Source organism: Chelon labrosus (genome assembly GCF_963514085.1).
Source record: "Chelon labrosus genome assembly, chromosome: 20".
NCBI lineage: Eukaryota > Metazoa > Chordata > Actinopteri > Mugiliformes > Mugilidae > Chelon > Chelon labrosus.
In genome coordinates, this window is record NC_140353.1 from 22,552,405 (window position 1) to 22,570,062 (window position 17,658).

Sequence of the window (17,658 nt, forward strand, 5' to 3'; positions counted from 1 at the left end):
CAACATTCAAATGTGATTGAAAAGCTGTTTGATATTTAATGTAAATCTAAATGTTGGAGGCTTGGAGAAACAAATTATTTTAGCTTTAAATTAAAAACAGGTAAATGTATTAGTTTGATTTAACATCAGTATACAACTTGGCTGCATATCCCACGGTGAGGAAATATTAGGTTGACCTTTGTCGTGAACACACCTCCCTCATCTCTACACTTCTTATAAATCAGCTGACTTACAGGTATCACTGTCACCTGGTTTCGTTTTTTTTTCTCTTACAGCGTTGTTATTGGTCACTGTCTAAAGGGCGTTTTCTGATAAAAGAGATGTGAGTATAGAGACTGGTCACTTTAGCTGAATGGTACTGCATGTAGCTTATTGAAACAGATTTAAATCTTGTCTCTGCTCAGTCGCTTTTATCAACATTAAGAGGAATCCAATGTAAGTAACGTTTCTATTTGTCTCTCTTAAAAACACCAGAACTGAGGCTACTTTCTGTTTCCAACTTATTATTGATATGTTTACTGCTCAAGTCAGGTATAACAAGGAGAAGATGCACTTTATTATATAACCATGGACTGAAATGCTTCCTGTGAATATCAGTGTTATACGTTTGATGGAATGAAATATGAAACTTCCCAAGAAATGCATAGCGGGGTAACGTCATCTGATGAGTCAAGGGAAGAACAGTTATAATAGTTACATTGTTGAAATCAATGGATACTATGTTTCATGTTTTAATAAATTAAGGCAACTCCACGCATCTCTCCAAAACCCTAGTGTCTAATGCAACCAATGACTTAACGACGTTAACATCCAGCTGCGCTACTGCTTGATCAATCGGAGCTGGAGCCGGAGCTGAGGCCGGGGCCAGGGCCGGCACAACAGAGCCAGGGCATGAATTCAGAACAGAGCCAGGGCACAACAGAGCCAGGGCATGAATTCAGAACAGAGCCAGGGCACAACAGAGCCAGGGCATGAATTCGTCTCACCTGTTCTGTCCTGAATTTAACCTGACAGAGAAAACGGCACGGAAAACGCACGGGACTCTCGTAGTGTGAAGCCATTTGTGTTGTTCGCTACAAAAATCAATGTTACCTCCGCTCTTTAAAATCCGATGTTTGTGCTCTTGATTTGTTGGAAATTGGGAGATTTCCAGTTATTTAAAGAGAGTAGGACAAACCTGGAGGAAACGACTCCAGACGTAACGTTAGCTAGCTTCATTTATAAGCGCTAGCTTATCCTAAGGTAGCTTTGGCATAGGACCCAGTGGTGGGCCGTGTGTTCTCTACCGAGGCCTTCAATGACCTAGGCCTTCATTTTCTTTTGTTTGGTTCAGGCAATATTTGTCATATTCTGCAAGAAAATACCAGCCTGAAAATTCTTACTATTTCCCAAAGACGACAATAATTATTTTATCTTTCTCTTATTTCAGTTATGAAGAATAATCATGGACTCTGGGTTAAACGGTGAATCAATAAAAGAAATTAAAGAAGCACGAAAGAAAAATGACAAATCCTTGGCCGTTACAAAGATCCAGGAGTATCTGGATAAACCGAACAATGTTAAACTAAAGATCGCCATCACAGGAGAGTCTGGATCTGGTAAATCCACCTTCGTTAATGCCATCAGAGGTATAAACGACAGTGATGAGGGAGCTGCTCCTACTGGTTGTGTAGAAACCACCATAGAAGTTAAATCATACCGTCATCCAAACAATCCCAATGTTACATTCTGTGATCTTCCTGGAGTTGGGACCACCAAGTTTCCAGCTAAGAAGTACCCGAAGTATTTTAAATTTAAGAGGTTTGACTTCTTCATCATCGTCTCAGACACTCGCTTCAGAGAAAATGATGCGAAACTGGCTCAGAAGATTCAGAAGATGGGGAAAAGGTTCTACTTTGTTCGCTCAAAGATTGACAACGATCTACGTGATGAGAAGAGAAGTCAGAGAGACTTCAGTGAAGAGAGGACTCTCAGACAAATCAGGAAAAACTGCATTCAAAGTAAGTACCACATATAATCCTTTTTAACCTCAGTGAGATCAACTATACGTGATTTACAATATTAATAAAAGATTTGATAGAAAGACAACATTTTTGACTCACATGCATTCTATTTTATTTTATATGTGGATGTCATTCCATATGCAAAATAAATAACAAGCCATGATACAAGAATCAATTGTTCATCAGTAAAGCTTGTTGATGTTACTTAGATGACTCCTCCTGGAGGCTAACTGTCCTCCTCTTAATGATGGGTGGTGCTGAGTGTGTGATGAGCTTTGGAGAAAGTCAGAATTTAGCAGTGAGGTGATTTTGTGTCAAGGTGCCTCTGCTCTGCCTTCAGCCTTAAGCTGCTACTTCCTGTTAAATGTGGATATGAAAAGTACTGAAATGTGAACCGTGCTGAGAAAATATGCAGATCATAATGATAAAGTCTAACTCTGAATCATACTGCATCTCTTTTATAACACAGGTCTTAAAGATCAAGGCATTAAGGCTCCACAGGTCTTCCTGGTGTCCAGCTTTGAGCTTCATCTGTATGACTTCTCTCTTCTACTTGAGACCTTAGAGAGAGAACTTCCTGAACACCAGTGGAATGCTCTGCTGTTTGCCTTCCCAAACATGAACCTGGAGATCATCAAGAAAAAGAAAAAAGCTTTCCGAGTCCAGATAAAATTCCTCTCCACTGGGTCTGCAGCTGCAGCAGGTGTACCAGTTCCTGGTCTTTCTATTGCTGTTGATATAGCCTTGCTAGTTGGTGCTGTCACAAAATTTGTGATTGGGTTTGGTCTTGATATCCCATCACTAAAGAGACTTTCTGAGAGCACAGGTGTGCCATATAAACAGCTGAAGAATGTCATAACTTCAGATCTGACTGCAGTAGAAGTAACATCTGATCTCCTCCTGAAGGTGTTGGCCAGTTCTGCAAGCACAGTTTCTCTAATGACAGCAGAAGAAGTGTCCAGATTCATTCCATTTCTTGGAATCCCAGCATCAATGAGCCTCTCTTTTATCACAACCTACAAGATTCTGAATAAAATCCTCGACATGCTTGCTGACGATGCTGAGAAAGTGTTTAAAAAGGCTCTGGGTTTCAACACCTCGGTGTGATGTTGTTCATTTAAAACTGCAGGTTTCACATTAGTTCTTAGTAAATAAATATGGTATCTTAGTTATAACCTACTGCACATTTTAATCAATATACTTGTACTGATGACCAGTTTATCAGATCCCATCAGTGAACGTCTTATTTAGTTTTGTTGGTGTAGACACAATTACGGTGGCCTGGAGGTGCAAATCAACATTACAAAACATAAAACACTTTTACAAATTCTGAAACAAATTTACATTTCAGAAAACAAAACTACAAGTCTTAAAACAAAATTACATTTCAGAAAACAAATTTACATTTTAGAAAACAAAATTACATCTCAGAAAACACATTTACAAGTTGCAAAACAAAATTACAATTCAGAAAACAAATTTACAAGATGCAAAACAAATTTACATTTCAGAAAACAAAATACAAGTTGTAAAACAAAATTACATTTCAGAAAAAAAATTACAAGTTGTAAAACAAAATTACATTTCAGAAAACAAATTTACAAATTGCAAAACAAATTTACATTTCAGAAAACAAAATGACAAATAACATAACACTTTTACAAAGACCAAAACACTTTTACAATATCTGAAACAAATTTACATTTCAGAAAACAAATTTACAAGACACCAAACACTTTGACAAACTGCAGAAACAAATTTACAAAAAGGCCAACATCAACCGGAAAGGGAATGTACCAACCCCGGGGTTGACCCGGAAGTGAACGAGGAGCGGTCATGACGAGTTCTAGTCGTCAATGGAGAAGCTAACGGAGACCTGAGATGAGCGAAAGGCAAGCACATGAGCCGACTATCTAGTTTTTGACCAAGATGGAGTGCGAGCGAGCCGTGTTTTGCCCTTTTTGCGGACGATATATGCGACGGTTAACACAGTTTTGTTTCTGCAGTTTGTCAAAGTGTTTGGTGTCTTGTAAATTTGTTTTCTGAAATGTAAATTTGTTTCAGATATTGTAAAAGTGTTTTGGTCTTTGTAAAAGTGTTATGTTATTTGTCATTTTGTTTTCTGAAATGTAAATTTGTTTTGCAATTTGTAAATTTGTTTTCTGAAATGTAATTTTGTTTTACAACTTGTAATTTTTTTTTCTGAAATGTAATTTTGTTTTACAACTTGTATTTTGTTTTCTGAAATGTAAATTTGTTTTGCATCTTGTAAATTTGTTTTCTGAATTGTAATTTTGTTTTGCAACTTGTAAATGTGTTTTCTGAGATGTAATTTTGTTTTCTAAAATGTAAATTTGTTTTCTGAAATGTAATTTTGTTTTAAGACTTGTAGTTTTGTTTTCTGAAATGTAAATTTGTTTCAGAATTTGTAAAAGTGTTTTATGTTTTGTAATGTTGATTTGCACCTCCAGGCCACCGTACACAATAGATCATCTTGTCACAGCTTCAGACAGTGAAACTTCATTATTTCATTGTATATGATCCTGTTGTTAATAGACAAAGCGTATACAGAGCAGCCACAGCAAAGCAGCTCCTGAATTAGTGATACGATGCTTTCTCATTGTGTGAATGCAGCAGGTAATACAATGGTTATTGTTGAAATATCTATGTTGTTATGTTGTCTTTTAAGAGATTTAATGTACTCTGATCAAACCAGTTGTTTTGTTAAAAATATAATGATAATGTAATCATATGAATAATTGGGTAGGTGTTCATTGTATCTTTCTGGTTAATAATTTCTGAGTTATTAATGTATGTAATGCCATATGCAGAGGTGTAAAGAAACTACTTCAGTTGTTCCTAACAGTGATGTGTGTGATTGTGTCTTTGTTGATGCCTGTAGATATTTGTGGTGAGTGTTGACTGCCCCCTAGTGGAGACTGTGAACTACACTTGATTGTATGTTTCTCATTATCATTTTTACTTCCATTAAAGAAAATGTCACCGTTACAATTTGCTTTAATACGAGTAGTATTTTATCAAATACACGTTTTAGTTATACCTATAGCATCTAATTTATAGTCTAGCTCTGTGTTTTAGCCAAAAGGCTTTTACAGATGATCAGTTTATCAGATTGACTCAACACAACTGTGAATTACTGTCATCAGTGTCAATACAACAGAGTTATTTTTCAGAGCTTAGAAAACCTGTCTGTTGATCATTTCCAGTAATGGAATGAAGAACTACTGAATTATTTTTATGATGCTTTTCAAATTGTCTGTAATTAATACAACAAGTAATGTGATGGTTACATCTACAAACTGTTCTAATCATGTAGTGGTTATTTTCCATCTTGCCACTCTCTGCCTGTAGTTCAATGGATTTGTCACATACAAAACATGTTTTCTGAACTGTGTTAATGGATACTTTAAGATAGCAAATAGACATTTTCAGCTCATGAGCTAATATAGACAACAATATGGAGATTCAGTTTGCACCTATCTTCAACAGAAAACACTGAACTCCTAATATCAGGGAACATACTTTCAAAATCAAATAAGAAATATTGTGCTATCCTATTTAGTATATATATATGAAGCATTTATTTGCCCTCTGGTGAGTTTCAGACAGTAAAACCACATCCTCACTGTAATGGTATGAATAGACACGTGGGTGTGTGTTTGTAATAAGACAAAGTAAAACACAGGACTGTAAAACTGAAAGTCTAACACACAAAGACTCAGCTCCATTTTTGTCATGTTATTGTCAAATGTTTACATTCATAAAGCTTGGATTCTCTGTCCATTTAAAATCATCACTGTCTAAAAGACTGAATTCTAGTGTAAAGAAGCATGAAAACATCTTCCAAAGATCTGCTGTCCCATCCATACTATCCAAATGTTACATTTACCACAAACCAGCAGCTACCAGCTGATCCGTACCTGTACCACGTTGGATCTGAGAAGTTTGACTTACTGCATCACATTTTGTTGTACATCACGTACCTGCAGAACATGGCACCAAGAAGCATGTTGAAGAGCTATTGATATAGCAGTCTGTCAAGTACACTGGATGTATGCTTGTTGTGTTTCCTGTTGTCCTTTAAGATTGGGCATAGTTTCTTCCTGTGGTTTGTTGTGAACACACCTCCCTCATCCCTACACTTCTTGTAAATCAGCTGATTTACAGGTATCACTGTCACGTGGTTTAGGTTATTTTTCTCTTACAGCATTGTTATTGGTCGCTGCCCAAAGGGCATTGTCTGATATAAGAAATGTGAGTATAGAGACTGGTCACTTTAGCTGAACGGTAGGGCATGTAGCTTAGTGAAACTCTGCTCAGTCCCTTTTATCAACATTAAGAGGAATCCAATGTAAGTAATGTTTCTATTTGTCTCTCTGAAGGCTGTCTCTTAAAACTCCAGAACTGAGGCTACTACCTGTTTCCAACTTATTGATATGTTTACTGCTCAAGTCAGGTATAACAAGGAGGAAATACACTTTATTATAAAACCATGGACTGAAAGGCTTCATGGGAATGTCAGTGTTATACATCTGATGGAATGAAAAGTTTCAAATTCCATATAATGATTAATCTTACAAGGGAATAACAGTTACAATAGTTACATTGTTGAAATTAAGGCAACTCCACACATTTCTCCAAAACCCTACACTGTTTGGCATTGCTGTTAATTTACAGCAGAATTCCAACAGTATTAACCTGTTATTTTTGAAGATATCACTCTACCTTTAATATAAACAAAGAAACTGTGAAATTTTGATGATTTACTATTCTTTTAACAGAACTGTACTGTTTTCCTAATATACAGCATTTTACCACTACATCCAAACCTTCTAAATCACGGTATCATGTTGCATTTTTTGCATTCTGGAAAATTTAACCCGAACTATGGGAAGCTGGATCTGTTCCTCTCTTTATCCATCACATCTAGCAAATTATGTGGTGAGTAGCAATTTTATTTGTAAATTGGTGCAAAGTATATTGGCGATGTTTTCAGTTTGTTTTCATCAGCCTACTGAATATGTGCATGGCCTGACAGAATGATTCAGTAGCTAGCTAAATTTTCACAGATGATAGTGACTTACACAACTTGATTTTTACTATGTCTGAAGAGACACTATTATTTTTCAGGGGCTTCATTGGTATAAATCCTGAGCGAGGCACCAAGGCTGGACATGGCAAAGTCTTGTCTAAAAACACTGGCAAAGCCTAGACTGGTGTGTAATGGAAAATGCTTCTTGCCATCCCTCACCTTTGGCAGCTCTGCTTTGTCCCCCTCTAGTTTCCCGTTATCCTAGTTTTATTAAATACCCAATTGTACTTTCCTCTTTGAAAATTTGGAAACAATTCAGGCAACACTTCAAACTTTCATTACCCATCTCTTTAAGCCCTATTTGCAATAATTTCTTTCCCCCCTCCAACGCAGGTGCAGCTTTCACTTTGTGGAGAGAGAGAGGTCTGGTTTGTTTTTCAGATTTATATTCCAAGGGCCTATTTACTTCATTTAACGATCTCAATTCTACATCTTCCTGTGCTTGTCTTAGTTTAAGGTTTTCTACAAAATACATGTCACAAAAAACAGACTTAGTAGGCTATTTCCAGGCACAAATGATATCTGTGACAGATGTGGTTTATCTCCAGCAGGCCATGTTCATATGTTTTTTTCTTGCCCCAAATTAGTCAATTTCTGGTCATGTTTTTTAAAATCATTAAATAATGCCCTCAATATCAGGTTAGAGCCTTGCCCACTGATATCCATCTTTTGGGTTCCTCGTACTCCAACTAGTCTCACTAAGAAAAACTCTGATGTTGTTGCTTTTGCCTCTCTCATAGCCCGTATACTTATTCTATTATTATTATTATTATCGGAAAAGCCCGAACGCTCCTCCCACTACTTCTTGGTTAAGGGATTTAATGTCTTTCCTGTCTTTGGAAACAGTTAAATATTCCCTCAGGGGTTCAGCAGCATTTGTAAACACCCTCACCTCTCTGGACTCTGAATCAATTTGATGCATCCAATTTGTTTATCTTATCAAGTCTTTAGTGAGCATGTTGGGCATCCTTTATTTAAGTAACTATTTATTATTATTAGTATTAATTTTTCTCTTTTGCCTGCCTTTATATTTTATTTTATTTATTTTGTCTTTTTTATTTATTTACTGATTTATCTTCACCTACTAATTATTTTTGTATTTATTTTTACTTTACTTACTTTACTCTATTTATTTATTATTATCATTATTTATCCATTTATTTTATTTATGTATTTTTTTTCTCTCCCCTTTGCTCTTGGGAGGTGTTCTTTTTCTGGTTCTCTGTTCTAATGTACAATACAAAATTAAAAAAAAGGCTGGAAAACAGCTGTAGTATAATTATGTACTGTATTGAGGCTTGTGAATGAAAAATACAAAATACACACATACATATAACGGCATGCCATAATATATATGTATATATATATATATATATATATATATATATATGTATGTATATACACACACACACACACACACACACACACACACACACACACACACATCAGGGGTCACTTTAACCAAATATTATCCATCATTGACCGTTTTTTTGATAACCCTCGGGATGATATGTAGCTTGTATTTTAACAAGCTAGTGCAGGTTTTCCAGATTATTAACAACAGACATACAATTTCACATTTGTTAAAATGGTTTTAATGCAGTCTGAAAAAACAGTAGTTTAAGATATGATATGAACCTGACTTTATACAAATAAGGAAAATATTTATTGTGTGAATGTTGTGTGAAACTCACCACAGAGGAAAGGACAAGGCCTTCATATATATTACTAAGTAAGATAGTAATATTTATTATTTACTATATTTAGTAATAATATTTCTTATGTGATTTTGAAATGATGTTCCCTGATAATAGTTCAGTGGGTTTTGCTGAAGATATGTTGACAGTGAATCACCATATTGGCTCAGACCTGATCATCAAGTGATCCTGTGTAACTATCAGTCTAGAGACACTTGATTTATCACTGATCTGTACAGTGTAATGGACAATTAGTGGATAATTAATCTTACCGTCATCCTCTACTGTAATGCAGTATGCAAATATACATTTCCAGTAGACTACAGAGGTAGGTAGAAAAGCATAAAACACTGCAATGAGTAAATGTTTTAGCAAATCACCAAAAGTAATGAAACCAACATGCCTGAGAAGAGTTACATCCAATGCAATCAAGTTAATTCCAAAACTTTTGTTAGTCATGGCAAGGCAAAGCAGGAACAGAGTTGATGGTATTTCACAGTTAGGCTGGGAAGCAGTAATGACAAGGACACATTAACTCCTCTTCTGCATCACTCTGCTGTTACTTCCTTCAGGAATTTTGTTCAAAATTCATGTAGGTTATTAAAAGACATACGTTCAACATGTAAACAGCATCAGTGCCCTTTTCAGTTTGGTCTTAAATATAAGACCAACAGGTGTGTAAATGTAATACTTCTGTGCCCTCCAGAGGCAAAAACTGGTATTTAACAGGTACTGTAGCTCATGCACTGAAAATGTCTATTTGCCAACTTAAAGTAACCATTAACATGGTTCAGAAAACATGATTCACATGTGACAGATCCATTAAACTACAGGCAGAGGGTGGCTTTGTGGATGTTGTGTTGCTTCAGTCCCTTCATTCTCAGCTTTCCTGTGTTGGATGACGATGGAAGTCCCTCTTCCCACCTGTCTTACTGACCAGCTTTACATCCGTGATTATGATGTCATGGCTCACTGCCTTGCACATGTCATAGATGGTGAGCGCTGCCACGGAAACGGCCGTCAGAGCCTCCATCTCAACTCCTGTCCTGCCTGTAGTGCGACAAGTTGCTGTGATGACAGCAGTGTTGCGCGGCTCATCGAGGTGAAAGTTGACAGAGGTGTGGTCTAACGGCAGCGGGTGGCAGAGAGGAATGAGGGCTGAAGTCTGCTTTGAAGCCATGATGCCGGCCACCTGTGCTACGGTCAAGGCATCGCCTTTAGCTAGCTGGTTATCCTGGAGCAAACGGAAGGCAGTGGGACCCAAGATGACGGTGGCACAGGCAGTGGCTGTTCGACATGTGGGAACTTTTCTCCCAACATCCACCATGGTGGCCCGACCCTGGGCATCAGTATGAGTCAGCTGGGCTCTGGTGATTTCTTCTGGGTGAAGTTTGGAGACATTTGTGGCCTGATCACTCACAGTCAGATTTATTTTGGCATTCAATAGTAGTGTGCAAAAAACATGTGTTCCTGGGGTCCTGAGTAAGTGGCTCTTCAGAGCATTAAGACCCCTGACTTGTGCGTATTTCAGATAGTCTTCATTAGTGTGGTTTGTTACATTTGTGCACATTGTAAAACTTCCAGTCTTAGTGTGACAGCTAGTGAAATTGAGACCATTACCAAACTCACAGGAGTGAGGCGTGCTCTGCTGTGGAGGCTAGCCATCACATCAGGTTTTCCTTTGCTGATATGTGTCTTAACACTGGTACCTCTGCTCATTAAGGTTCTAGAGTGGCAAACATGGGCTGTCTGTGTGGTAGCAGTACATTAAAAAAAAAACATTTCTATTGTTGGGCCTGGGTACTAAGGCACTCAATATTAGGGTTTGGCCATCATGAATAATTAATAATTATTTATTATTAAACAATTGGATCTGAATTACTAGATCACCTCGGGGCACCACCCTTCTAAGAAGGGAAAAGATAGCCAATTAATCAAATCAGTCTCATAAACTATACTAAATTGTCAATTTGGAGTTCGGATTAATAATTAACTTAACTATAACCAAAATTACCATGTTAACTAGTTAAGGTTGAAGGAATTTGGAGTTCTTGACAGTGTAGAGGTTGGCAATATTCACTCTTGTGCAATATTAAAAAGACAGGTATGTTTAAAAGACATTTATTAACAAGAATAAAAGTCAACATACAATCTATACAGTCTACTCTATACAGTTGTGTGTGGGTGTGTGTGCGTGTGTGCCAAAATGGCCACTGGTTGTGGGTGTGTCAAGATGGCCGCCGGTTTTGGGCGTGCCAAGATGGCCGCTGGTTTTGGGCGTGCCAAGATGGCCGCTGGGGCCTTGAACACAAAGAAAACTAGATGGCTGCTGAGTAGGGACACTCAGACCATGTGTTGGCTAGTAGATGTGTGGAATGTGATAAGGGTTTATGAGGTGCCAGGTTAGAGGAAAGGATGGTTAGTTTAGCATGCAAGAGACCCTGAGTCTATGTGTTGCATAATCTAAACTAACATCAAGTCACTATACTAAACACTCAATAAAAACAAATGTCACATCAAATCAAAGTTTAAGTTCTATGCTTAGCTTAGCTTAACTAGGCCCAGGTCATACTACCAGATTTGGTGGAAAAGTCCATTTCTGGTGTGTTGCTCCTTTAGCTGGCAGTTCCTGATGGAAGGGCCGAGCTGGGAAAATTTGTAGTCCTTGCTGTGTGTTCCTAATGGCAGACGTTGGAGGGAAACCAGCCGCTCCTTGAGTCCTTTGAAGTGGATTGTTAGCAGCTCGGTGCTAACTAGCCGTGTGGCTCCTGTTGTTTGGGAGTTTAGCCTGCAAACCTTCTGTTTGTTGGCTAAAAGAGCTGGTGCAGATTCCTCAGCAGGAACTCGCTTCGCTGCTGTAAGGAGAACAGGCCTGGAAGTAGTTGCTCTTTGTTAGCAGACTACCTGGCACCCAGCTACAGCCGAGCAGCTGGGGGTCTCCACGTGGAGGTGTGGAGTTGAAGTGGGGAAGAGAGTCAGAGGGTAAGAGAGAGAACAAAGGCCAACAGCGCATTATATATGACCTGATGACCTCAGAGGTCACATGCCACTGTCAGCCAGTGAACTGCTTGGTCAGTTTTCACACCTGGAGGATTGTGGGACTTAGAGTTCTGGTGCTTCCCTTTGTTTCCAAGACATGTGGTTAACTTGGTTATGCATGGTGAGCTTCCATAGCTCACCACCAGGTTCAGGTCCCAACACTATCTATTGCTAAGGAGGAAAACAGAACATGAGATTTTGAAACTATTTCCCTAGAAATGAGAGAACATAGGGGTTCAGAGGTTTTTGCTGTGGATTCTGAATCCCCATACTGCCACAGTGATAATCTGATCATCAAGTGATGCTGTCTGAGTTTCAGTCCAATGACACTTTAGCACACTGCTCTTTCTCTGTTCTGGTTCCTGGCAATGTTCCCTCTAAGCTGCGCGCTTGCGCAATCGCGCACTGCTCGCACGTTCTCCGCGCACAAGAAAATCTATGCAGCGCATAAAAAAATCCAACATGAACTGTAAATAAATTAAACAAGTAAATTATTTGTTTATGTACCATTTTGCAATGTAACTCAGTGAGTGACAGCTGTCCAGCCAATGGTATGATGCGGTTCACTTACGCTGCCAATCATGACAGTACGTGCCCCCCCATATCCACCGCGGCGCCGGTGTTTTGCAGGTTAGCTAACAGTGCGGCGGAGTTAAGGCAGTGGCGCATCCACTCACCAAGACAAAGTAAAAATTAAATGTGGTTCTTTTAAGATGGAATGGCTGTCGGAGTGTGTGCAAACAAAGAACCAGCGGTGACACTGGGTAAGATTTTTCTTTTTCGAGAGAGAAAGGTCTGCTCTGCAAAACTTGGGGTTGCCAACAGTCCCTTGAAAAACAGAATCGTTCCGTATTTAGAAACAAAAGTACGCGTCCCGTATTGAGCTGAAACAGGACGCACTTTGTCCCGTATTACCGTGAGAATCAAAAGTAGCGTGTAAAATGTCAATGTAATTAATGAGTAACAAGGCGCTTTATAGGAACATTTACGGTAAACTGTGACCAATAAGCTGACAGCGGGAATCCTGCTCATCTCATTGGTCGAGGTACTGTTGCTTGTGAAGAAGATACCAGAAGACAACAAAGCTACAACTTTTCCTCAAACTTTCTGTTTGAACTTTTCTTATTGCGCTATTACAAGAGGAATGTTCTGCTTTCTATTGTTTTATATTCATTTATACAGTTAGACTTAGACTTCTTTAATGTCCATAAAACTTACATAAAATGGAAAATTGTCTTTGACAGTGGCATAAAGACATACAAGCAACACACACACATCACAGACAGCACTATGCGCAATAAATAGATGAATATAATATATAGGTAAAAAATTACTGCTATAATGGGATTCTTTTGATAAACTATGTAACTTGCTATGATCTCAGGTTTTGGACAGGTGTGATACTGGTGTGTGGCCCCAGCGTGCACGTGTGATGTTGCTCACAGTGGTCCACAGTGTACTCACAGAGTTTTTGTGTATGCCCAGACACATGAAAAATTAGAGGGAACATTGGTTCCTGGTCTTTGTGATGTTTAATATTTTATTGATAATGTACCGATGACCAAACAGCTTCTGCGTTGTCTTTAGACCTCTTCATTTCCATACCAGGTGGATTTCTGCCTAAAAAAAACACAAAAAAACAACAACAATGCAAAACAGATCACACCAGCTAACCACCTATTCAAAGAAGGGATCATAAGCATAAAAACAGACATCTCTTATGCACATATTGTACAATGCTTGTTCTGTTTTCCACAGAATTGACTTCACTTGCTGGAAAAGGTCTCTAATTAGAGCGTCCCCTTTTTAAAATGGTAGGGAAGGACAGATGTTGACTGACATGAATTCTCACTAGTACAATTCTCACTACTAGGGGATTAAATATTCAAATCTTTGAGCTATTTATCCTGCTGCAGTATGACTCCTTCTCCACAAAGCCAGAGGTTTCTGTCTCTGAAGAACAGCACAACTGCTGAAAGCGCCTACAATGGACACGTGTGCATCTGGACTACGGAACAATAGAAAAAGCAGACCTGATCTGATGACTCATGTTTTCTTGTCATATGTCATAAATGACACAAACGTGTGTCATTTAACTGGAGAACACATGGCACCAGCATGCAGGAAACAACCCCTTGCCATTGCCATGGGGGTGTGTTTAGACTGCAACAATGACAAGGTGATGGTGTGTATCAAAGTAATATCCAAATAGGATGAAACAGGACCTAGGTTTCCAAGAATTAGATTACATAATAAAGATATCTCCAATGTAAGTCTCTTAACAAGAACGCAGCAGTTTTAATATCAACTCAGTAAAAGAGGTAGAGTGTTCAGTGAGTCACCTACACATGTCAAATAACAGGGATCAGATTTTATAATTGTACCCTCTAAAGATGTGGAGGTGAAAACCCTCAGCTTGTTAAAATATGGTGCAGTGGCAGCGGCATTAATCCCAATCAGATTATCACGTGTGTTTGATAAAATACTACTCGTATTAGAGTAAATTGTAAAAGTAACATTTTTTTTTAACAGAAGTAAAAATGATTAAAGCTGCGAGCACTGTTGAATCGGCTCTTGAACCCTACGCCCATCGGGGACCGGCAAAGACAGGGTCACCGCAGTTCTCAGGGGATACACTGGAGTAACAGTGCACCGTGGCATGATGCACAGTCTGTGCAATTCAATATTTTCCAGAACAAATCTTCTGTGACAGCTTGGCTTTTGAATGTATTCTCTCTGTGGCATCAAAGTATGTTAAAACAGCTTCACACACACACACACACACACACACACACACACACACACACACACAGACAGACAGACAACCCACCAGAGAGAAATGTAATTGCTCTATCTGCTGGACTGTCAACATTTGAAGAGAATCCAATCACCCTGACAGGAACAGCAGGTCACACTACAAACATGCTCCAAAATCAGACATTTCCTGTTCATAATAGGTGGCGCTACAATAATTGTATGACTATTGACATATGGATGTGTGCAGCTGGGGGCCATTAACAATACTGTAAAGTTTGATGCACTTTGGACTGACTGCAACTTCCTGTTTCATGGCGCGTCATGAAACTTTGAGGGGCCAGAACACCCACACCACTTCAACGAAAAGTCAAAAACTTATGTCAGTTTCTTCGCCTTTCTTTCAACAACTTATTTACAAATTTTGAAGTCAATCTGATAAGTCATCAAGCCTGAGGGCAACCAAGACACAACCAAAGTTTTTGGCCCCGTTGGGCCCCTGCTACTTCTTTGCTCGGGCCCTAATAATGAGAAACATACAATCAATGTGTGTATTATTTTTATTGTAGTTTACAGTCTCCACTAGAGGGCAGTCAACACTCACCACAAATATCTACAGGCGTCAACAAAGACACAATCACACACATCAGTGTTAGTAACAACTGAAATAATTTCTTTACACCTCTGCATATGGCATTGCATACATTAATAACTCAGAAATTATTAACCAGAAAGATACAATGAACACCTACTCAATTATTCATATGATTACATTATCATCATATTTTTGACAAAACAACTGGTTTGATCAGAGTACATTAAATCTCTTAAAAGACAACATAACAACATAGATATTTCAACAATAACCATTGTATTACCTGCTGCATTCACACATTGAGAAAGCATCGTATCACTAATTCAGGAGCTGCTTTGCTGTGGCTGCTCTACATTGTCCACACTTTGTGTATTAACAACAGGATCATATACAATGAAATAATGAAGGAGTGAGTTTCACTGTCTGAAGCTGTGACAAGATGATCTATTGTGTCTACACCGACAAAAGTGAATAAGACTTTTACTGATAGGATTAAACAAACTGGTCATCTGTACGAGCATATTGATTAAAATGTGCAGGTATTATGACTAAGATACCATATTTATTCATTAAGAACTAATGTGAAACCTGCAGTTTTAAATGAACAACATCACACTGAGGTGTTGAAACCCAGAGCCTTTTTAGACACATTCTGAGCATCTTCAGCAAGCATGTTGAGGATTTGATTCAGAATCTTGTAGGTTGTGATAAAAGAGAGGCCCATTGATACTGGGATTCCTAAAATTGGAATGAATCTGGACACTTCTTCTAATGCCATTAGAACAACTGTGGTTGCAAAACTGGCCATCACCTTCAGGAGGAGTTCAGATGTTACTTTTACTGCAGCCAGTTGTGACTTTATGACATCCACCAGATCTTCATATGGCACATCTGTGCTCTTAGCAAGTCTCCGGAGTGACGGGATATCAAGACCAAACCCAACCACAAATTTTGTGACAGCACCAACTAACAAGGCTACATCAACAGCAATAGAAAGACCAGGAACTGGCACAGCTGCTACAGCTGCAGACATAGTGGAGATGAATTTTACCTGGGTTTGGAAAGCTTCTTTCTTTTTCTTGATGATCTCTGGGTTGATATTTGGCATGGCCAACAGCAGAGCATTCCTCTGGTGTTTAGGAAGTTCTCTCTCTAAGGTCTCATGTAGGAGAGGGAAGTCATACAGATGAAGCTCAAAGCTGGACACCATGAAGACCTGTGGAGCCTCAATGCCTTGACTTTTAAGACCTGTGTTAGAAAAGAGATGTAGTATGATTCAGAGTTAGACTTTGTCATTATGATCTGCATCTTTTCTCAGCACGGCTCACATTTCAGTACTTTTCATATCCACATTTAACAGGAAGTAGCATCTTGAGGCTGAAGGCAGAGTAGAGCCACCTTGATACAAAATCACCTCACTGCTAAATTCTGACTTTCTCCAAACCTCATCACACACTCTGCACCACCCATCATTAAGAGGAGGATAATTAGCCTCCAGGAGGTGTCATCTAAGTAACATCAACAAGCTTTACTGATGAACAATTGATTCTTGTATTATTTATTTTGCATATGGAATGACGTCCAGATATAAAATAAAATAGAATGTATGTGAGTCAAACTTATTGTCTTTCTATCAAATCTTTTATTAGTAGTGTGAATCAAGTATAGTTGATCTCACTGATGTTAAAAAGGATTATATGTGGTGCTTACCTTGAATGCAGTTTTCCCTGATTTGTGTGAGAGTCCTCTCTTCACTGAAGTCTCTCTGACTTCTCTTCTCAGCACGTAGGTTGTCGTCAATCTTTGATCGAACAAAGTAGAACCTTTTCCCCATCCTCTGAATCTCCTGAGCCAATTTCACATCATTTTCTCTGAAGCGAGTGTCTGAGATGATGATGAAGAAGTCAAACCTCTCAAATCCAACATGATCCAGGTACTTTTCAGCTGGAAACTTGGTGGTCCCAACTCCAGGAAGATCCCAGAGTGTAACATTGGGATAGTTTGGATGAGGGTATGGTTTAACTTCTATGGTGGTTTCTACACAGCCAGTAGGAGCAGCTCCCTCATCTCTGTTGTCTACACCTCTGAAGGCATTAATGAAGGTGGATTTACCAGAACCACACTCTCCTGTGATGGCGATCTTTAGTGGAACATTGTCCTGCTTATCCAGATACTCCTGGATCTTTGCAACAGCCAAGGCTCGGTCATTGTTCTCTAGTGCTTCTTTAATTTCTTTAATTGGTTCACATTCTAACCCAAGAGCCATGATTATTCCTCAAAACTGAAATAAGAGAAATATAAAATGATTATTGTGGTCTTTGGGAAATACTACGAATTTTCAATTTTCAAAAAAAAAAAAACATGGGAGAACATGAGACACGGTGAACATCAACTGGCGGCCTACGGGCCACATCTGAATCTTTTTAGTAGCGATCAACACAAATGGCTTCACACTAT

General features: G+C 38.6%; 3 protein-coding genes across 3 annotated transcripts; 1 reads left to right on the forward strand and 2 right to left on the reverse strand.

The window, feature by feature from the left end:
- Window positions 1-1,444: 1,444 nt before the first annotated feature.
- Window positions 1,445-3,110, forward strand: LOC311505134 (interferon-inducible GTPase 5-like; the record flags this gene model as incomplete). The annotated part of the gene is made up of 2 exons (XM_084568540.1): window positions 1,445-2,000; window positions 2,473-3,110. 2 exons carry the CDS (start codon window positions 1,445-1,447, stop codon window positions 3,108-3,110), a joined length of 1,194 nt encoding a protein of 397 aa, XP_084424666.1.
- A 6,583-nt stretch (window positions 3,111-9,693) lies between these two features.
- On the reverse strand, window positions 9,694-10,140 carry LOC311505135 (molybdenum cofactor biosynthesis protein 1-like; the record flags this gene model as incomplete). The annotated part of the gene is made up of 1 exon (XM_084568541.1): window positions 9,694-10,140. The coding sequence occupies one exon, from the start codon at window positions 10,138-10,140 to the stop codon at window positions 9,694-9,696; it is 447 nt and encodes a 148-aa protein (XP_084424667.1).
- Window positions 10,141-15,147: 5,007 nt separating this feature from the next.
- On the reverse strand, window positions 15,148-17,467 carry LOC311505136 (interferon-inducible GTPase 5-like; the record flags this gene model as incomplete). The annotated part of the gene is made up of 2 exons (XM_084568542.1): window positions 15,148-16,449; window positions 16,912-17,467. 2 exons carry the CDS (start codon window positions 17,465-17,467, stop codon window positions 15,812-15,814), a joined length of 1,194 nt encoding a protein of 397 aa, XP_084424668.1. The 3' UTR covers window positions 15,148-15,811.
- Between the last annotated feature and the right edge of the window lie 191 nt (window positions 17,468-17,658).